This window comes from Cyprinodon tularosa, unplaced genomic scaffold (genome assembly GCF_016077235.1).
Source record: "Cyprinodon tularosa strain WSP-4 unplaced genomic scaffold, ASM1607723v1 ctg30, whole genome shotgun sequence".
NCBI lineage: Eukaryota > Metazoa > Chordata > Actinopteri > Cyprinodontiformes > Cyprinodontidae > Cyprinodon > Cyprinodon tularosa.
Genome location: NW_024039008.1, coordinates 500497 through 523744, shown reverse-complemented (window position 1 = coordinate 523744; position 23248 = coordinate 500497). Strand labels below are relative to the sequence as shown.

Below are 23248 nucleotides of genomic sequence, written 5' to 3'. Positions count from 1 at the left end.
ACAGAGTTATTGAATTGTATCTTTGATGGATGCTCTTCCGTTTATATACACTGCATTAGAGGGAAAAAAAGAAATTATCCTTTGTGACTCACCTTCTTTTCCAACTTTGGTCCAACTTTTATACATTGATAGAAAATGTTTGTTTTCATATAATTTTATCATTTATTTTCATTTTATCATTTAGTTTTTAGTTTATTATATGACTCATTCTTTTATCATGGTCTTTAAAGTTAACATTTTTTGTGTCTTTTTTTAGTGTTTCATTAGACACTGAAATACATTCGCTCTCTTCTTATGTTCTTTTAACATAACACAATACATTTATTTCATTGTTCACGTTCTGGTGAAAGTTTTTTTTTATATATATATATGTGTGTGTGTGTGTGTTTATTAAGTTTTCAAAATAAAACATGCCTAAATCATACACAACAGTATGAAGCATGTATATATTATTTAAAAGAAATATACTCTTACCGATATAACAATAAAAATAAAAACATGCAATCACTGAGGAAAAGAAAAACAACCCACACAAGTGTGGGAAACCATTTGCACTTTAGGATTGTCTGGTCTACTGTTTTTGTTTAATTTACCGTTTAGTTTTCACTTATGTAACACTTCTTTATGTTTTTTGTGTTTAAAGTGTTATTGGAATAAATACTAATTAAGTTATTTGTAACAGGAAAAATTTGCCTCAATTCATTATGCATAATGTATGTATAGTCACCAGCCTAACAAACAGAAGAGGGATCTGAAGAGAAAAAAGGATTTGTTGTTGTGTTTTTTTTTATGACAAAAGATAACATGTAAGTCTTAGTTTTATATTAAAACTCACGCTAAATTATTTTGTGAGGGTTTTTAAAGGAAAAGTCCAGTCACCTTCAGAATACAAACTTCTGAAAGTACGTTAAGTATGAAATTATTACATACTTTTTAATAAATGATAAGTGTTTATAATTAAAAGTAATTTCATTTGAATGTGCTTTACCAGAGACATCCATGTTTGTCAAAGAGCACTACTGCCACCTACAGGTTTGTTACATTACAGTGCGGTATCGTCCGTTGGGCAAGTCCCAGTGGTGTTTGTGACAATGCGCTATTATCCATTCAAGTTGGCAATCCCACAACGAATCCGTCTTCTGAGGATCAGGAATCGGAAAGGTGAAGTAACTCTTTTTATTTTTCACTTTTACCCAATGTATTCCAGCGTCCAACTACCATGCACGTTGGCATTATCAGTTTAACCATCTCTCTCTTTAATTTCAATGGTGAAGTCCTCTCGAAACCCTAAATAATTGTTGCTGATTGCAGATGTGTCTAGTAGTACCAACTGGTTGTGCTTGTAAAGCGGGCAAAATTGGCGCTAGGCTTACTGCAACGTGACATCACTGCCAAAAGATGTCAGGAGTGAGGTGTTACTCTGTTTGGGCAAAAATGGCCGGTCCCAGACTCAGTGATCGCAATGAAAAATATTGTTTTTTTTTTTTTTTTTTACAGATTAAAGCTAAATTCATTATGTCTTAGTTTTAGGTACAAAATAATGACCCATTGGTTATTCCTCGCTGACCGGATTTTTCCTTTAATGCAATATTGAAGTACAGCTTATGTAAAAGGAACAGTAAAGGGCTGGTTATACTCCCGCAGAAGTGTGTCGCAGACTCACAGTGAACTTGTCAAAGGGGTGACGCAGATTTATGCCAAATTTTGAACTGTGGTCTGTGCTATGTTATTACAAGCCACAATGCAAGAGTGACAATCCCAATCCAGCTGTGGGTCTAGATACGGCCGAGGCGGTGAGAAGTAGAAAAATGCAAGGGGCAAGTTTGTGCGACAATGGAGGGACATGACGGCGAAAAAGAGCGGGGATTCAGGTGGAAAAAGGGTCCCACTGTTCTCGTGCACCTCGCTCTTCTAGCTGGTCCATCTTCACGAGTCGTTTTTCACAATTGCGGTCATACAAACAAAACAAGCTGGTAACTTACCAAATAGGAAATACGGATAATGTAGAGCGGATGTAGATTTGACAAATCAGAGGCCTCCTGTCTGCAGTCACCTGCAATTTCGGAGAGGTGCACCAGGGTGTCTGCGGAGGGCGGGGCCACATTTGCGTTAACTGCGACACACATGCAAATGACCTAGTTTCTGAGTATAAATCAGCCTTAAGGCAGAAATATATTGAAAGTTGATCTTTATGGCATAGAGACATAAACTCCAGCTGTGCCTGTATTGAAATTATGTAATAGTGATTATAGGTGTTCTGCCAACTTTCAATCAATCCCTCCAAAAAAATGGACAAGACATGAAGATCATCAATAAAGAAGCTTGTCATTTCCTGAGTGCTGAATTAAGGCTTAATGGAAAGTTGAATGGGAGGAAAAGTGGTAGAAGAATCTAAGCAACAAGAATAACAGCAGTATGTTTTTTTTTCTAATCAGTCACCTAAGCAGTCTGCCAGGAACATTCAGCACAATCATTCAACCATTTAGAAATATAGGGGAAATACAAAATCTGATTATTTATGCTCTTATCTCCTAGTGCTGTCTCCTAGTGACAGCATTTAAAGAATATAAACCACAAAACTGCCATGAGTGCACTTTCTGGAGTGAAAAAGAACACAAAAACATCATTATAGAAAGTTGTAGTTTTCTTAGGGACAGTGATAAATCCCTTACCTTAATATAAAACTGCATTATTTTTCTCAGCTTAGACATTAAACTGGTAGAAGGGGCTTTTTGGATAGCACCCTTACCTTACCTTATCATATTGGTGTAGGCATGTTTATGGTTGAGCCTGACTGCCAGCAGTAACTATTGATTTTCAAACCAGTCACATAAAGAAAAAACATCCATAGTCATTTTTCGTTCGATAAGTGCTTTCGAATTAGGGAAGCCACCTCTCCTCATTAAATCAGATGGATGAAAAATAATTAAAACAGATTGCATTTCTGATTTAAGAATTGGATTTAATTAAGAGGCAGTCATCATCATAACCCAGATGTACCAGCTTCATTTCTCTGGCTAAGATGAAAAACTAATCCAAGCAGAGTGACAGTATTGATGAAAAGATTTGTTTAAATTGATTTATTATAAGTTTGACATGGTGTTTTTACGATATATTACAACAAATTTGCAAATGAAAAACGTTTATGTATTTTTATGTCAGAAACAACAGAAAAAAAACTTTATGAAAGAAATATTGTCATTAATTATATTTTTCTGATTTGATAAAATTAAATTTTTCTTTGCAGTGCACACAGATGTGCACACAAACAGCTTTAAAGGTCCTCAGTTAAACTCTGTACTGTATACTGGAATCCTCTGTTGCTTTATCCTCTTTAATAATTGTATATGAAGGTAGGAACAAAGAGGCAATGACCTTAATAGAGCTTTAATAGATGCTGTTTTTTCCATTAACTGTGGCACATTAGATTATGTGTTCTTAAAAAAGTAAGAAGAGAAGATAGGGGTTATTTATATAAAACCATGTGAAGTGGACAAATGCAAAAGTCAGGGTAAACAGACAATTTTTTTCTTTCCATGATATCCGTCTTAAATATTTACATGGTCTTCATTTATAGTCTCAATATTAAGATACGTGTGAATTCGAAATGATATGAAAGCTTTTACAGAAATGCAACAGAGCAGTGTGTAATTAGATGTAATATTGTTCAGGTCTCCCCTTCCACTTGTAGTAAAATAAACTCATAGTATGATGGTATCACTAGCATACTTCATTGTCCATTTAATGTCATAGCCCTAAAAGTCCCAACTTTATTAAGGGTGACAGCAGCATAGGATGCAGTAGTTTGTTTTGCAACCAGAGGGTTCAAAGGTGGTGTGTCCTTGTGCAAGACACTTTACTGCCTTAACCTTCTGTCATTCTGCACCAGGGCAGCTGTTGGTACAATGCAGATTGCCATTAATGTGTGAATAATTGTGTGACTCTGTAAATGACTGAATGTAATGTAAAGTGATTTGGAGTACAATGACTTGAACATCTGATTCATATATGACATTAACATCAACTACGTACTTAAGAACCTCAAATCTTAGTCTCATTTAACAGTAAAAAACTAACAAGCAAACAAACAGAAAAATATCCAGGTTATGTTTGACCTGTCAATATGAACAGCTAAAAATAAAGGAGAGGCCTTTTTTTCCCTAGCACCATCTCAGTCCATGGGAATGTAAAACATTAATCGCTGTTGGATGCGTTCCTTTTGATTTTACAATGTTTGCATCACCTGACAAGGTCCCATCTTGCTCTTCATGATTTGATCTGTCCTGTTAAATACAAGTTTGAAGTATTCCATTCTATATAATTTTAATGAAATATATTTTAACCATAGTTATTCCACATTCTATGACTGATTAAATAAGTCTTTCTTCCAAATGCAAACGTACCACATGTCTCAAAAAGACATCCCTTTTAAAATAAAAGTTATGAATGAGTGAACGACTGAAAGTGACACAAGTGATACTTTGATTTTTAATGCCCTGAAAGTTTAATATTTTATGATTCCCAGGTTTGAGGTAGAACAGTGGGTATATTTTCATATATACAATATTTTTTTTCTTTTTTATGTGCAAGCTTTCTACAGGATGTAATTTAAAGGCTAAAGGATCCCCCAGTTGACAATTTTATAACCTACATTGTTCCTGGAAATCTGTCAATGTACTGTATATGTTGCAGCTAAACAAAGTATCTGTTAGAAAGTCACTGAACTCCTTTGGGGACAAAAAGCACGTGACCTTTTCCATTAGGTCCAAGAGCTGTTGTGGTAACGGATGCTTCCTTGGAAACTTGTGACAGTGTTTGTGTTGGCAGCTGGCCCCTCAGTTGCATCTGTTTCCGCTCTGCTCCTCACTCATTTCTGATTTTTTAGATGTGAACTCTACATGTTTAATTTTGGTTTAATAATATATGTAGAATAACTTTAAAGAAGAGGATGTTGTTGTTTTGTCATTCAATGCTAAATCTGCTTAATGCAGCCTTTTATTTCTGTTCTGTTAAGAGCATCGTTTAGACATAATATTTCCTTCCTTCCTTCCTTCCTTCCTTCCTTCCTTCCTTCCTTCCTTCCTTCCTTCCTTCCTTCCTTCCTTCCTTCCTTCCTTCCTTCCTTCCTTCCTTCCTTCCTTCCTTCCTTCCTGAGGCACCTCGATTCCTCAAATGGTGTTGTTCTCCTGTCTTTTGTTTACATAGCCGCATGAGCTATATGTACTGTATATATGCATGTGAACAACTACCATTCAGGACTTAATAGCGTACCATAGGAGCAAAATGGCAGCACTGCACCCAGTGGCCCAAAAAAATTCCCCTTAAACTATCCAGGCATTTTTCCATCCATCTTCATTGGCTTATCCATTAGGGTCGCTGTGGGGCAGGGCTGACATGAGGCACACCTCTTGTAAAAATATCCCTAAAATCCTTTCATAATTAAGGCACAGCGTATGTCAGCAGCCTCTGGTGTTTGTTCTGCTCTCACCTTCATCCACTCAGCACTCTGCTTTCTATTTTGATCGGCAGATCAAGACTTTGAGTGGGGTATGGTTCCCCTTTCTTAATTTTTTGTTTAATTTTTTGTCTTCAGCATAATTCTTCCGAACTTTTTAATGCTGTCAATTGTCAATGCTGCCAACCCCTGGTTTAGGGGTGAACTGCTTGTTCTGCCAAATACTGTTAAAGAATCTTTTTTTTTTTTAAAGTCCTTTATCCGAATTACCAAAAAAGGTTATGGATTGTTTCTTGGCATGAGGTGTACCTCTGGTAAAAATGTGATTAAACTTTGTTCATACATTTTGAAATAATCCTGCTAACAGACAAAAAAACACAACAGAAAACCAAACCTCATCATGTACCGTAATTAGTATAACCAAAATTAATTTTAGGTCATGTTGTTGAGGCTGATAGAAAATGGAATAAAATCTAATGTTTTTTTTTTTCTACTGATAGTGCTTGATGTCATATACCTAGCAGAAAAAAGGCTTATTTCTGCTTTAAAAAGTGTATAAGGTTTTATCTCTATCTCTAACAGTGGACTGGTGTTTCTACTTTCAGAGGTGTACTACAATATTCAGAAAAATAGAGTTAAAAAGATTAAGGAAAATGGTTAAATAGAATATTTATTTTTCTCAGTTCATTTAGTTTGTTGATCTCCGTATCATCTAGCTATGACCAAACTTTTCGTCATTTCAAATGTAAGTTTTTATGTTTTTGAGAGTAGTGGGTAATAATAATAATAATAATAATAATAATTGTTGTTGTTTTTGTTATTATTATTATTATTATTATTATTATTATTATTATTATTATTATTATTATTATTATTATTATTATTATTATTATTATTATTATCATTAATATTCATAAATGTTTCACTCCAAAAGATAGAGTGAGAATTACACATAAAGAAAATAATAAAACTAATGTTTTCTTTTTTTTTTCTGTCCACAAACTCACATAAATACTGCCAGACAATCAGTAATAATCTGTCAGCTCCAGCTGACATTGCACAGTCAAAGAATAAAGACATAAGACAATTCATGGAGCAACACCACGTTCACATAGCTGTTTTTATCAGTGTGCAAAAAATTTGAGTAATTTTAATACTGATTAGGCATATATTACCATATATTAATCAAACAGTGACGCCTTGAAGAATGAATTCACTCTAGAATTATTTTGTAAGCTTCTAAGTCAAGATATAGAAAGCATCCCTAAAACAATCGACGTAATCTTTGCATAAACTATGCTACTGTATATGGAGAAACACATTTCACCTATAGTGCAATCTTATTACAGCTTGTAGTTTTAAAAGTTTGTTGAAAGCCAAAGTGGTGAGAACATTTTTGTAATCTACTGTACCTTTGATGTCTGATTTGCTTGTTTGCAAATGAAGAGTTATGTTATTCTTAAATGTTAAGTGTGTTTTGTCTCAAAAACATGATGAAATTAGTCTTAAACATATTATTTAGGAGTTAGAAGTGATATTTCTCTTCAATAAAAACATTAAACATCACAAGACAGAACTTGAGCCTTTGATCGCTCAAGGAATTAAGAAAAAAAAGTGACCAGAGAAAGTCAGATGGTTTTGTTTCAAAAAAGAGCCATGGCAGCTTCCCATTAAAAGAGCCATTGGCTCAGTTGTTGTATTTAGAATAAATTAATAGATATTTACACATATAAATAAATACATCTTCAAAATTTGTATGCATATATATATTTTATGTGATCCACTACAAAACATACATGCAAAGCTACATGCAAAAACAGATGTTCAGCACTGTTTAAGCCCTTATTACGTTTACATTTTATTTTAGAATGACTTTTCCACTTGTAGACCAAGGGTAGTGACTCCAGACTGGTCAATCTGTGCCACTATAGGCCCTATCAACGCTATCCAAGGTAAAACAAATGGAGCATTAGAGTACTTTGCACCCAGTGCAGTTTATATGAAATAACTGAAAAATCAAATGTATGAGAAAGACATGTTGAAAATACCATAAATGAAATGTGTAAGAGTAATAAGGGTTTAGAATGCTGAATTATAGATTTTTATTTGTATTGGTTGATTATTTTATATATGTGTAAAGACAAAAGAGTATATATAATCACATCTAATGACTGCTACATTTGACTATATTTGATTAAATGCAAATCTTCTGACACTTTAACATTGCACCCTGACAGCAACCACGTCATTACTTGCCCGTCTTAACAAGTGTACCTTCATGTTTTCTTGTAGCTTAGCTAAATTTGTTAGACAACTTGTGATTGTAAATACATTATGACTAGATAATTGTGGAAATGTGAAAAATGTAAGTTTTGTATTTTTTGTTGTATTTCTTCAAATAATTTTCATATGATCCATAAAGTTACCTAGCAATTGGTTTGTAAATAAGAGCTAAAAGCTATAACTGTCTGCACATCAGGACATAGTTAGCTATTGCAAACCTTTTAAATATATTCTCCCCTGTTTTTGTTAACAGAATCCATTTGGGGACCAAGCATGCAGACTTAAATTACAACTTTGGTATGTTATCATGGGAAAATAAAAATGAGCTTTCTTTGTATAAACCCATAGCTCTGTTTATCCATCTTTTTAAAGCAGAGCTTCCTTCTTACTTGGTTTTCCCATCTTAGCAACTTGCATTTTAGTGGCAACTAAAGAGCCATACCACTGAGCCAGCTTAACTGAACTATTCTCAACAATTGCTCCCTGAGGAGGAATTACAACCAAAAGGTGGGTTTGGTAAGTATCCAAATGTTCTATTAATGTGGATGTGAAATAGTCATGAGAAAAAAAAAAACAGGATAAGTTATTTGGAAATCACTACTTATGCACTAATACAACTTAAATGAAATAGTAAATTCTTAAAATGTCCTACAGTTTAAAATCTTTCTGCCCTTGACTTTGTAACAGCTTCCCTCAAGAGTCTCTTTCTTAAACAATGAGTCATCTCTCTTCCAGGCATGAAATGTACTGCACATTTAATGGAGCATCTTTTTAAAACCACAAATGATACATTCAGTCTTACATTTAACTCTGAAACCATTTAATGTCTTTTTTCTCATGAAAATTAAATTGGTAATCATTGTTTTAAAGGATGCAGTGATTCAAAACGATGAACCTGAAAATATTAATAGTTGTGGTAATGCTTTAATATGTCTCTTTTTATTAAATGCTGTTAATTTATAATGTTGAATCTTAGTTAATGCTGTGTTTGGGTCCCAGTGAGTTTAGGCCATTGTATTACGATTTGTTGATGTAATGCTGATAAATCTTTACAAACAAAAATCCTTACTTTGGATATCGAACAATCTGAGAAACTACATTCCTATGGGATAATAAATTTATTTCTGGTGGAAACACCTTTAAAAGTCACATTTATACTGAAACATGATCAATTGTTTAACTGCCCTCATTGTGTAGGTAGTGGCACCTATTAAGCCCATCTACACTGCAAACATTACCTTCATTGCAATATCAATTGCTAGAGATCTATTTGGCATACTAGTCCAAAAATCATAACAATATATATTGATTGAGAGAAAATACTTAAAGCAAAGTAAGTTATTCAATCTGTAAAATTATTTTTATAAGATAAAAATGTAAAGATTGTCATTGTGGAGACTTAATTAAATGAAATTAGCCTTTAGTGCAAAACAGTCCTTCATGTTTTGCCTATTCATATCACCTTTTGATTGTTAGCACCTTGAGCTACAGTTTTGTTTTAAATTATTTCCTTTTTAGAGAATTAATTTAGAAGGTCTGTCTAAAAGCATTAACTCAAGGCTGAAGGAGCTGACTATCACATTGTTCAAATTTCTACATTTTCAAGGAGATGTATGAATTGGAATTTTAACAGGAAAAGATGAATACAATGTTTTCAGCAGTTCTCATTCAGATAGAAATTCAGGAACATCTGTGTAATGTCAGGAGATAGGGCTATTTCAAGAAGCAGTTTGTAATTTTATGTAAACTTACAAACACATTTCAAAACTTAATTTTGGAAGATGCAAAACTCATCAAACTGTCTTATGCAGGTTTCTGTTATTATCTATGTTTTCTGACCAAATTATAGACTGTTATTTTATTGTCACATATCAACTACTGTTTCAAACAACCCCATCTCCTTCAACTGCTGCATTGGCTTATTTGACCAGAAGCTCCTGGTACTGCTCAGAACGGAGGAAACGACCGAAGGAGTCTTTCTCCATCAGAGCATAAATCCTCTTTTGGGCCAGATCAAAGGTGGAAGGTGAGAGAGCCACCAGGTTCCTCAGGGTCACGTCCTTGGTGAAGTGGTCAATGTTGACCTGTCAAGTAGAATCGATAAAATTTGCAGTTAGAGGAAGCATTAGCCATTTGGATAATACGTCTCACATTAATGCTATAAATAACCGGTCCTATTAGTAACAAGGACATTTGAATGTTGAATCCCTGACCTCTCTGGGCCCCTCTGATTGGATGAAGTCCTCATAGATCTGCTTGGCCTTGGAAGCCATCTTCACTGGATTCTTTGTCTTCTTGAAGTCCTCACAGGCCACCCAGAACTCAATGTTCTCATCACTGAACTCAGACTGAAGAAAGCTGCGGAAAGTAGCCAGACCATCTGACAAGAACAGAGGAAACAAGTCGAAATCATGAAGACAGAATAGAAGAAAATCAAAGACAAATGTTTTAATCAAAATAGCTATAACCAGAGATTTAAGTGAAAAGAAATATGTGTCAGTTCCCCCTTTGATGCTGTACAAATATGTGAGAAAAAAATTGGGACCATTTTTATACCGATCTATAACAAATCAAACACCTTTCTAGGACAATAAAGTATTTCAATTCAGTTATATAGATCTAAGTAAATAGAACAAAAGAACAAAGCCAGCTTTGAATCCAATCTTAATAAACCAAATTAAAAGTGTCATGAAGCCACTTTTAACCTCAATCATTGTGGTGTTAACAAAGAAAGAAAAAATATAAAGATGTAAAATAAAAGAAGTGATAATTTCATCATTCTGCTTCATTTTATCTCTATTCTCCCACTCTGCAGAATCTGTTAGTTCAATCTCTAATTTTACGCCCCCTCTGCTTTTTCTCATAGTAGCTTTGCCCCGTCTGTTCCTGTTTGGCTGTGACACTATCCTGGAGAGAAATATCAGCTGTGCTGCTGCCATCAACACCTTTGTTTATAGATGTTGGGGATCGGCCTGTTTTCCAGTGTAGTCCTTTTTCCCTGACTGTGACTTGATGGATGTGCTCTCTTCGTCCTCTGACATGGGAGCTGGCTCGGAGCTCGTCTGCTTGGCTGTGTGTTTCCTGGACAGGGCCGCCTTTTACAGATGCTTTTTGTATCTTGCTTCTGTCTCCTTGAACCCCAGTCGGCCTCAGCAGATGGCCGCTCACACTGAGCCCATTTCTGCTGGAGGTTTCTTCCTGTAAAAGGGAGTTTTTCCTCTCCACTCTCACTACAAGCATGCTTAGTTGTTTAATTATTATTAAGTGCATGTTTAAGCACTTAGTAATGATTAGGTCCAAAATATGACCCTGTTTGTGCGTTGGCTACCTAAAATTTTGGGTTACATCTACATTTCTGATTATCACATAGTTCTTTTGCCCCTTTGTTTTGAAGGTTGTCTTTAAATATACAGGTCTTCCAAAATGATTAGGTTGTCACAATTAAAGGAAAAGTCAGAATTCAAACTTCAGAAAGTACTTTAAATATTAAATTTTTACACACTCTTCAATAAATGATACGTTTTTTTCATTAATAGTTATTTTCATTTTATGTACTTTACTGAAAACATCCATGTTTGTCAAAGAACACTACTGCCACCGACCATTTTGTGACGTCACAGTGCGGCATCGGCTGTTGATTAAGTCCCAAAGCTGTATCTTGTGTTTGTTACAACGCGCTATTATCAAAGTCATCTTAAAAACATTTTTCTTCGAAATGTTGGCTACATATTATGTGTTTATTCTCTGACGAGAAGTTCGATGGCAAATCCTCCCTCTTCAATTTGGCAATCCGATGACAAACCCATGGAGGATCATGAATCAGAAATGTGAAATAACTAAATTTGTTTTCACTTTTACCTGATGTATTACAACATCCAACTGCCATTGTCAGTTTAACTATAGCTCCGCCAATTTCAATGGTGAAGTCCTCTCGAAATCTTTTATAATAGTTGTTGATTGCAGATGTGTTTAGTAGTTCCCATTGATTTTGCTTGTAAAGCGGGAAGAATGACATGTTACTATATTTGGGCAACAATGGGTGGTCCTGGACTCAGTGATCACAACGAAAATTATTGTTATTATTTTTTTACCGATTAACGCTAAATTCATTAAATCACCGCAAACAAATTAGTTTTAAGTATAAATAATGATCCATTGATTATTCCTTTCTGACCAGACTTTTTCTTCAACACAAATCACAGATACAAAGTAATGAAAATAATTGAAAACATTTGTTTTGTACCTGTGAGGCCTGCAAATTTTGAAGAACATGGCTTAAACAGAGCTGTTTAACAGGAGAGCCAACAAGTCAAAAGTGTGAAATTTGCCCAGATACATTTTTTTCCACTGAAGTAAATCATTAAAAAAATTACCCACTTCTCTTTTTCTTGAGGTGTCTGCTAACAACAAAGAAAACTGTAGTTTGAAGATACTGACTCTATAAAACTAGGCATCTTACCAGAAAAGAAAAATAAATCCAACCAAGTATAGTATCAGTAATGAAGTTAGTGATTAAAAATGATTTCCCTGACAGAAATCTAATGTTTAATATAGCCTCTTTACATGACTTAGTAGCAGAGATTAACTCTCTGACCCTTACTAGACCATTTTTGACTTACAGTTGTAAGATTATTAGTTAAAATGATTTACAAAATAAAGATTTTCATATTTTTCCGAAAATCTCTTAGATTTTTCGCATAACATTTCATACGTGTTTAAAAAATAATTACAGGGGCATAGTCATGTTATTGTACTGTATATTTGCCTACTTTCAAAAAATAGACCAGAAACCATTTGTTCATAATTATTAAAGTAATAAATATCAAGCTTTAGTCCTGATAGTGTTTGCAGTCATTTTTGAACCTACATACTGTAGAATTCCTGTACCAGGTGTGATAAGCAGACATAAACAGATATATGCACAATCTGTGGGCATTACTGTAGAACTACTGAACAAATACCAACCATCCTGCAATACCTAGTAATTGTAGTGCATATAGTGCCAACCATTCACTGTTACAAGATTTGAGTTGTTGTCTGTTACACAAAGGAATACATAAATGTGATGTAAAGCAGGAATGTCAATGTTGTGATTGAGCTTATGCACCAGTTCCTGCCTGTCTTCCTGCCTGCTAATAAAGCCATTTCCTGATAGTGACAGCAAGTGTCCGTCCATATTTACTGTTAGAGATAAGTCAGTATCTACTACAGCGGTAAAGCAAGAGCTTGTGTGGTCTAAGTCCAGAGGTGGGTAGGGTACCCAAAAAATGTAATTAAGAAAGAGTAGCACTACTTCATCATATTTATATCCAAGTAAAAAGTATCCTTTAAAGAAATTACTCAAGTAAGAATAAAAAGGTATTTAGTAAAAGCCTTAAGTACTAAGTAACTACTCATGGTCATAAAAACTGATTTCATATTTTTGAGCTATATAAAGTACAAAATCAATATTTACTGTATATAAGAATAGGTGAAATTCAAGTATACTGTTTACCATATTTTCAATCAGTCTCCATATGACACGGCAGACTCATTTGAGCAAAAATAAATTTTAACCAATAAGTCTTCAGTACAACAAATAAGACAGTGTGTCTCTCAAATGTACAAAGTGAAGTTATTCACAATGAATGTAGTAGCCAGAAATTTAACTTGAGTGGTGAAATTCATATTTGTACACAAGTTAAAAGTACTATGCTTTAAAACTACTCCTTAAAGTACATTTTATAAAGATACTCAAGTAAATATGACTAAGTAAATCAAACTAGTTACTACACCTCTGTCTAAGCCTAACCTGATCTACAGCAACTCCAAGTTCTAGTGAATTCTCCTCAGTCTCCTAGTAGAACATGAAGGAAAAAGTTCCATTTGCTTCCAAACACAAACAGGTAAAAAAATATTTCAACAAAATAAATACAAAAAAAGAATAGTAACCTTTTCATGGGAATAGAGGAATAAACACAAATTAAAAACATAAAATGCTACTTCCCAGTCTGAGCTTGAACAAACTTCTGGATTCTAGCAGCTGTGTCAGAAAATAACTCCCTTCCTCTGTTTAATTCAATCAAACAATCAATGCATATTGTTATCTGTACTTGAGTCTGTAGACTAAATACCCCCAGAACTTTAGCTCCTGCTTCAGGCTATTCAAGTCTTATCCCTCCTGGAATCAAATATTTTTTGTGTTTTTACAAACTAGACCTTATTTCTCTTTTACACCTAACTTGCTTAGTCCCCTTACTTCCTTGTGTGCCTATCATGCAAATGTGCAATACTGTGCCTCCGTTCAGGTTGTTTTTATAATACATACACGTGAAATGACTTTATTTACTGATAAACTCAGCAAAAACAAATGATAATGCAAAAATGGCACAGAACTCTTTCAGAAAAAAGTTTAGGAGACCAGAGTGAGCTACTGTCATACAGTTTGAAAAGTCCTATGAGGCTATGTCCCTTTAAGTATTTAACATTTGAATATTTTAAAAGTATTTCATTAATTATAATATATATATATATATATATATATATATATATATATATATATATATATATATATATATATATATATATATATATATATATATATATATATATATAAACTGGATCACTCCTTTTGTGTGCTGAATAGTGAACTGTGATTGAATATAAATGTGATGCAAAGGGGTGAAATTATTTAGTCAATGTGTAAACTCATATCAGGCCTGGTGCAGGAATGTTCGGCTTCCAAGACTGTGCAGATAGAAAAAGTTATTCTGCAAGAAGGAAGTTGATGCTGCAGTGATCTCTGAATCAAGCTCCTGATTTTCACAAGCCAAGCAGGAAAAAAACCATGCTCCAGATAGAGAAAAGTCTCCTTTAATTTCAGTATAAAATCACCCCACCAACCTGCACTAACTTAGAGAGTGAAATGGCAAAACAAAACACAAGAAAACAGAGCTATTGGAGGATGAAAAAAAATTGATAGTTATGAGCATGGGTGTTTTTCCTGACAAGTCCTGGAAAGAGAATAAGCTCTTTTCTCTGCACTGTCATTTCTGCAGCCAGAGCAGCAGCTTGGCCACCCTTATTCAATATGAGTGACTTTTTGCAGCTCCCCGCACCACAACTGCACAGCAGCTTTGAGCACAGTGTAAGAGGAATTTGACTTACCTTGTCCAAAATATCAGGCTGTGTTGCACTGTAATAAAATCATACACCTGTTCATGCATTATGCAAATCATATTGATCTTTTTCATAAGTTATAGATTTTTTAATCATGAAGTCAAGATAGGGTTACATTTTCCCTCAGTAAGTATTTTCCAGCTGCCAGAACTCTAAACTAAGATAAGGTAAGAGCCTGACATGTTTTTTTTTTAAAAAACTCTTTATTGTTTGTTTGAGCTGTTGAAATGAAAGGCTTTTGCCTGTGCAAATTCTCAGTCATCCTGGTCATAGCAAGCTCTCTTGAGGCCTTTTTTGTGATAAAAGGCTACTAATGTGGTAAGATAAGATATTGCTAATTATAAATGTGAAAGAACAGAAAATGGAGTTAAAGCTCTGCGTATAGCGCACTAAATCTGACCAAATTCATGCTTATTGCCCATTTCTACTATATAACCAAAACTGTAGGTTTATGAACTGATTGATTTGGTTACTGAAACTAAAAAAAAAAAAAAAAAAACATTTATGTTCTAGTGATTTTAGTAAATAATTTCAATCTAAAAAAACTAGCTTTGTCATGACTGGGAAGTGTTTGGCCATTGCTTTTCACTGGGAAGTGTTTAGCCATTGCTTTTATTTTGTGTTCCTGTCTTTCAGCACCTTTCTTTATGATCACTATTTGTCAAGATCTTGGCACTGATAACTGGCTTAATTACTCATCCATTCAGCTGTCTAACTCTGCCCGGTTGCTCATTACCTCTCATCTGATCCACCTGCTCCTGCCTCTATTTAAGGAGCTTGAATCCAGTCATCAGGGGCAGATTAACTACTTCTCTGTAGGTAGTGGTGAGAGTGTTTTTAGAGTACTTTGTTGTTTCTGATTTCCTGATCTTAACCTGTGTTTCTCTCCTGTGTTTCTATCACCTGAGTCGCATATTTTTTCTTTTTGCTGGCGCCTGTTATCCCCATTTTACCACCTTGGTTGGTTCTTTGCCACTGGTTTGGCTTCTTACCTTCTCTTTCAAAGACCTGTTTATGTTCTGTAAGTTTAATATTATCTTTATTACATCTTTTGATTCACCATGCTGCTTTTGATTATTTATCCTGGTGAAGATTCTCATTCATCCAGGTCATAATCATTCCAAAAAGGTTAAAAAACAAAACCACTGGACTTTGTTTTCCAAGGTTGAAGACGTTTCAAACTTCAAAAATGTTGAAAAAGCAAAACGTCTTCAAACTTGGAAAACAAAGACTAGTGGTTTTCTTTTTTAACTTTTTAGAATGCTTTTGAGTGTTCCTCTGCACCTTGTTCAAGTCTTTGACACAATGAGATTCCGAGTTATTCTCTAAAAGGCATTTTTTATTTTCTTTGAATTCTAAACATTAAGGTATACTTTGTTGCTTTGTTTAAAAAGAACACAAATCTCCTCTGTTTAAATTCAATTTTGGGTCATATTTCCTATTTTGAAAAGCATTTAATGTGTGATGTATAATTTTTATATCTCATGGAAACAAGATGATATAGCGTATATAAATGCTACAGCTTAAAAGTCACAGTCCTTTGATTAACATAAAGAAATAAATAACTTAAAATTGATATCCTTCTGTTATATTCTTTTCATCAAAATATATTCACATAGTTTCATCAAAACTGTATTAATCTAATACAATGTTTGTAAATATCTTTCCCAATGACCCTGATCAATTTCTAACAGGTTTTTTCATGCATTAGCGCAGTTTAATGAAAATCTTCTAAGAGAGTAAACATAAGAATTTGATTTGCTAATCCAATTACTAAAAACTGTTGTAAAATACTTTCAAGGACAAGTGTTGGTTACTTTCTAAGAAAATGCTCTGTGGTTGTTCCAAAGTGATGTTTAGTACAACATCCACGAATCTCAGTCAAGGCCATTGTGATTTTACACAATGCTGGTGAAAGCTCCCATTGTCTGAAAAAGCCGGTGTTGCAGATGATAAGCATTCTGCTGTGGCCTCAGGCTTTTATCTCTCATCTAAATGGCTTGCTTGATTCAAAATAGCTTGGAGTTACAATCAAGCTCCAGCCTTTCCTTTGTTTTTGTTTTGGGTTATTTTTTATTTTTTTTAACAGACCTTAGTACAAGGACACACAAACGTGGATGCACACATGCAAAGCCACAGAGGACAAACACTTTGTGTATGAACAATTAAAGGTTGTTTAGCTGAACGTCAGCAATGTTGCTATAGATTTTGCAGTTATTGCAATGTTTTGCTTCTTTTAGTTAAAAATAATTCATTTTTCTGAAATAGTCAAACATACAAAAACAAGAGGAATAATGTCAATAAAAAGTCAGTCAGTAATCATGACACAGCGGGTAGCAGCAGCCAAGATATTAATCAGCACAGGGACTAAGCCAGATTTCTCCCAAGAGATGTTACCATAACAGAAGTAACCTTCATGGGCAGCTTAAATACACAAACACAAGTCCGTGCACAGATTGACTCTAGCATGCAAACGCTATTTAAACATCTCTCAGTCTTAGACTTTGCTGAAGATGTCACTTAGTGAGCTGTTTTCTTACACACATAGCTCCTCAAAGATAATGTTTTAGTTTCCACAAATCAGCTCTCGTGACATCTGTACATGGCTTTAACACGAGTGACTTATTGGCAGGAGAGTTTACACATATGGATAAATACCATTAACTGTTGGAGCTAATCATCCGTCTCACCGCTTTGGCTTTCTGAGCACTTTGTGAAGTAAACAGTGAAGCAGCAGGTCTGTTTCTGGTATGCTTGAGGATTACAAATGTGTTTTCCCCACTTAGGCATTACTTACATATCTCCCTAGTCATCACCTAAACTGCCCTTGTGTTACCATCACCTTTAAGATATTTTCAATTGAATGTTTCCACTGATTTATTTTTTATTTCGTGAAGTAATTATTATTGAGGATTTTACTATGCATAAAAATTCACATGGGCTAGCATGAGATTCTTATGGAAATGTATTTATGAAAAATAAGACCTTCAGAGAAAATGTTTATATAAAAAGTATTTTTATCTAAAAGCTTATATATAAAACATAAAAAAATAATAAAAGTAGCATTTATTTTGGATACCGAAACAATTGTCGAAGATAATCATGATTGAAATTAAGAGAAGTCATATTTTATAATACTTTTAAGATGAATTTATGAAGAGCATGCTGCTTCACAATATACCAGCAGTATTTATAAAAAAAATATTGTGAAAGGATTGCCGTAAAAGTTTTAGGTTAGGCTTAGATTTAGGGTCTTGTATTAAGAGTGGCAGACATGCTGGGGGCAGAACATGCTGCTTTCACGTCCTAAGCGGTGTTTTTCTGGGAAGTTTGTGAGGGTAACGCCGGGCTTACACTGTGCGATTTTTTGCCCTTTTCGGGCCGACTTTCCAGTCGCGTGAGAATTTTTCTATCAGCCCGACTTTCGGCCTGATCGTATGTCGTGGGTTGTGTAGTGTACAGGGGGTAATGACGGGCGATTACCCTCTCACAACCACCCTTGATCAGGATTCGTGAGGTCGGGAGAAAATCAAACATGTTTGATTTTCAGGCAACTGTCGTGGGCAAATCACTCAGTGGGCATGCGCACACAAGAACTCTTCTTCTTCTTCCTCTCAAATGAAAACAAAGAAGCATGGCGGGGGTGCGAGTGAAATTGAGTTCTTTCTGTAAAATTGACAGACCGTAGTAGCCACGTTAAGTTAGCCATATCTTTGTCCAAATACGTTGCCGCCTTTTCTTTTGCACAGAATAGCCAAGGCAGCACATTTCTCTGTAGTGAGCTTCATATTCCTCTTCTACTCATTTGGCTTCTGGATAGACGAGTCTGAGTAGCGCCATCTCACTACAGAGCTGAGTACGACGTGGTTTTTAGACGTACAGTGTGAGCAGGTAGATCGAATCAGAGCGTCAGGCTGCACAGAGTGAGAACATACATCTTGAGCTGTGAACTCACACTGTACGACAAAAACTTGCGGTTTCGTCGTACAGTGTGAGCTGTAGCTGCGTGCAACGATCAATATGTTCCTAAGGAATGAGCTTTCACTGCTGCCTCCTTTTTAATCTTTCTGTCTACATTTTTTCAAAGACTTATTCTAATGCTGTAGAACTGGCTTTACTTTTATTATTCTAAGATTGTCTTAACTTGCAGCCTGAAATTTTTTATTATCAAGTTTGAGGTAAGTTATAGCATTGCATTTATCTTGTCCTTTTCGTGTCGTTATTTTTTTTATTAGAAAATTTTCTTTAAACAGTCAAATGTGTCATTATTACAAGCAAAGATAAATTAAAGGAGACTTAATTTTACCAGTTGATAGTATGATTTTAAACAGTAGGAGGTTTGACACAAAATGTTTCTGGTCTTACAGCTGTAACTTTTTATCCATGTCTTATTACCCATAACTAGTACATGGTTATTCTGACTACTCCACCAAAGGCTCCTCCTGGAATAGCTCCTCTGTTTTATGGGGAGTTGATTCCGGTCTCATCAGATTTTGGTTTTAGTATGTGTGTTTTTACACCAAAAACATTTTTCTCATCATTTGGCCAGACTGTTACCCTATACAGTATAGGTTGAGCTTGAAATAGATTTTATGTCATTTAACTAATTTGAAAGTCATTGAGCTGCTTTAAATTGTGCAATATTTTTTGATTATTCGATTTAAAAGCATTTACTAACTGGGTAATAAAATCTGGTTCTTAAACTAAAACCTTCACAGAAAAATTCTTCATCTCTGGATCTTTATATTTCACGTCACACATTTATCAAACCTATTATATGTGCTTTAATATATCCTGTAAGCTCTAAAGCACAGTGGATCTGATTACATAATAAGAAGAAAACTCTTCTTATAATTATATTTGCCATCTCTAATAGCCATCACCACCATCACCTTTTGGATGTCTAAGCAAGAACACAAGCTGTAGAGTTATTGGGAAACAGACCCTGCTCAACACAGGTAAGCGGTTAGAAAAATCATATATAATTTGGGGATATGTTGCACTAGATGTTATATAACGGTGTGAATCATATAAAATAATGACGCTTGTGCTTCACACAACTCAAAGCAGAAAAGTGCAATAGGTATTTTTAAAATGGTCAAGTTGTGTGCTGCTTTGGGCTTCCAGACAACAAAATTAGTGATGAAAGTACATAATTGTAAAAAAAAACAACAACAAATATACTATCATGTATTTGCATTTTATATTAAAATTTAGAAAAACCTAACATAATATTAAGAACAAGAAAACAAGTATCAAAGATAATCTTTTATGGTTATTTGGCAGCACATAAACCAGAAACTAACATATAAACGTTGATCTTTAGTTTAAAGAACTCCATTACCCACTTTTAAAGAGATATAATGTGTTATTAAAATCACTTTTTGGTGACAAATAAGTTTTCTAATAACCGACACAGAACCTGTAAGAGATCAAACAAAAAAGAAAAGACCTACAGCTGTTGTTCAGGACTCGTTCCAGACTCTCACGCCACTGAGCAGCTTCCTCAGGAGTTGGCCTGGTATAGAAAAAGGGTTCTGTATGAGTTAACAGGCATTTATTACAGAGAAAGAAGATCAGTTTACCTGTTTTATATTTGAGAGGGTAAAGATTTAAGAAAGCTGCGGATAAAAAACAACAACAAAAACAAAACTGCCTCTTAACCAGATTTAGAGAAAAGAAGCCTTTAGAAGCTTTTAATGTTAGAAGGATTCCTCAGCTTTGATTAGTCATGGACTGCTGTACTTGGTGTCTCTAAAGTGGTGTCTCTTGGTCTTCCTTAGATGTCTCCAACTTGTCCAGAATGTGACCGTCACACCTTTAGACATGCAACCATCATCCTCTTTTATTCTCGTTATCCACATCACTCATGGCTTATTGTCCACTTTATAGATGGCCTCTTTCCATCTTATTGATCTGAGCTGTTATATTTTTCTGTACATGGCAGATTTCTCAGGTCATAATACTTTTATTTTATCAATAATTAGTGGGGTAGCTGGACATTTTAGTGAAACCTCCCCAACTTTAGATCACCCTGCTTCATTTAGACCTTTGTTCCACCCATGCATTTTTAACTGAAGCATAAGACCTATGTCTTTTAGCTAGACTTTTAATGATAAGTAGCATTGGTGATTTTATTTTTCTGTTGTCTGGTTATATGGTTGAGTATGTTTTTTTCTATATGATCTTACTGCTGAATACTTTTTTTTCCTTTTTTACCCTGGTGGCTTATTTTAAAGCTCTATACAATTAAATAAATGATGCATGTTTTAAAAGATAAAATAAATCTTCCTATTTTCATCACATGTATCTTAAACCATGAAGATTCAAACCTCTGATTTGTTTGCTCCGATTAATTACAATCTGGAAACCATTTCCCCACAGCAGACAATGGCTGGTGTTGTTCATCATGAAAAATTTTAAAACTGTAACTTAAAAACAAGTTCCAGAGGGGGCTGTTAACTCTAAGTTGTCGCTTGATCCTTAGATACCGTTGCTTTTCTGTCTCCTTTTTGCATTTTTTCATGCCTAAAATACAGCTAGAAAGATTTGAGGCGGGATAGAAAGTATTACAACAGTGAAAACAACAGATTAATGGGTAAATATGAATGGGCATAATTTCTTATGCTTTCAGCTACATGGGCAGAAGCCTAAGGGAGTGATTACAATCCACAGAGATAATCTAATTAAAGTGGTTTTAAGAAAACCAAACAGAATGACAAACATTCTCATCAAAAAGGCCCTCAAGTGGAAAATAGACATGATTTGATTAAACTTAATGACATATAACATGATCTTTCTTATCCTAGCAAAGACGATACATCTGAGACCTTTTTTTTTAATTTTCTTTAGGTCACATAAGGAGTAAAACAGTAATGCTTAAAAGATTGTACTGTAAGAGAGTTCAAACAAAAAAACTTTACACAAGGTTGAGTTTTTCCCACACATCTTTATCTTTAAGCAGTATAATCAAAGTATCTGCTTTATAGCATCTGACATTTGAGCTCAGCCGGTGTCTGGGGAGGTCTAATCTCTTTTGATCAGCACCTCTTTGTGACTGCTCAGGGCTCTGTCCTCCCACTTCACCGTCATTTATCTTGTTAGGGCAACAGCCAAAACACAACCCGCCTTACAGGCACAGACACTCATCGCTCCAGAAGAAAAAAAAACAACAACAGAACACTCACTTTTGCAGCTTCTCCGGCTTCTTGTCAACCTTCTCCGGGTATGGGATGATGAGGTCGATGGCATTTTCTGGCTTCTGCAGCAAAACTCCCAACTTTGACTTGATCTCTTTAGCCCTGTGTCAGGCACAGCAGAAGCAGATGTTAAGTCTTTGTTTTTTTAATCTTGAGAAAGTAACTTTGATTAGATTTCAACATGTATGATAAATCTTTTTTTGTTTTATTGTTAAATTATTCTAATAAATTTAAAGCTGACAAGATTAAGCTGCATGTAGCAGATGTAAAGTTGATTTTTAAAAATCTCACTAACTGCAAAGCTAGTCAGGTCCTTTTGTTCTGGTTTTTCATTTGGATTTAGGAAGCTGTCTGATCTTGATTCTTGGTTCAGATGAAACTATTTAATAAGAGGCCTTTGTTAATTTGTATTTCAGGTTTTGAACTAATAAAAAAAGATGAAGGGGCCCTTTAAACTGACATGAATACGTTCAAAACAATCTAATATGCCAAAAGAGCATACAAAAAGGATGAAAAGAAATTTGAGAAAAAAAAATAAGAGCTCAAATATTTGTCCCTATATTACTTTAAAATGCTTTATATGAAAGTTGTTGATTAAAGACTGAAATAAATCATAGATCCACTGATAAATTTCTCCTCTTAATTTAGAACTGTTTACAACTAACTCTGCAGATGTAAAGTTAAGTGAACAAGCAGCTCTTACCTCTCAATACAGGTTTGAGGTAACGCAGCTAATCCTTTACACATTTTCTGATGTTTTCAGTTGCAGCACTTAGAAAAGAATTGTTATTTCCTGTTAGTCCTCTGAAAGTCTCCACGAGCTCTGTTTGCTGTCCGTCTCTGGGTTTCAGCACATGGGGAGTTTTTATATACAGACGCACTTTGGGCTGGAGGCCAGAGGCTAAGCCAATCAGACTGGAATGTGTACAGCAAGGGCGGCTGATCATCCTGACGGAGGAAGGGTGGGTTTTAAGATGTGACTGAGTGTTTGCTTTAAGGTTTCAATTAGCTAAATGCTCTCAAACACTTTGCTCTGAATTCCACTTTTTTTCCCCGTAGTTTATTATTTTGGGGGAAATAAGTTACTTCAGCACAGGGGCTAACTCACAACTGCATTTAGGTCATTGCTCCTCTAAAACTCCTCATGTTAGTG

The 23248-nt window shown here is 34.7% G+C and overlaps 1 protein-coding gene across 1 annotated transcript; it reads right to left on the bottom strand.

The window, feature by feature from the left end:
* Window positions 1-7206: 7206 nt before the first annotated feature.
* On the bottom strand, window positions 7207-22957 carry LOC119787649 (regulator of G-protein signaling 5-like). The gene is made up of 5 exons (XM_038291626.1): window positions 22799-22957; window positions 22084-22197; window positions 20353-20414; window positions 9952-10118; window positions 7207-9822 (listed from the first exon to the last, which is right to left on the bottom strand). Exons 1-5 carry the CDS (start codon window positions 22840-22842, stop codon window positions 9658-9660), a joined length of 552 nt encoding a protein of 183 aa, XP_038147554.1. The 5' UTR covers window positions 22843-22957; the 3' UTR covers window positions 7207-9657.
* Between the last annotated feature and the right edge of the window lie 291 nt (window positions 22958-23248).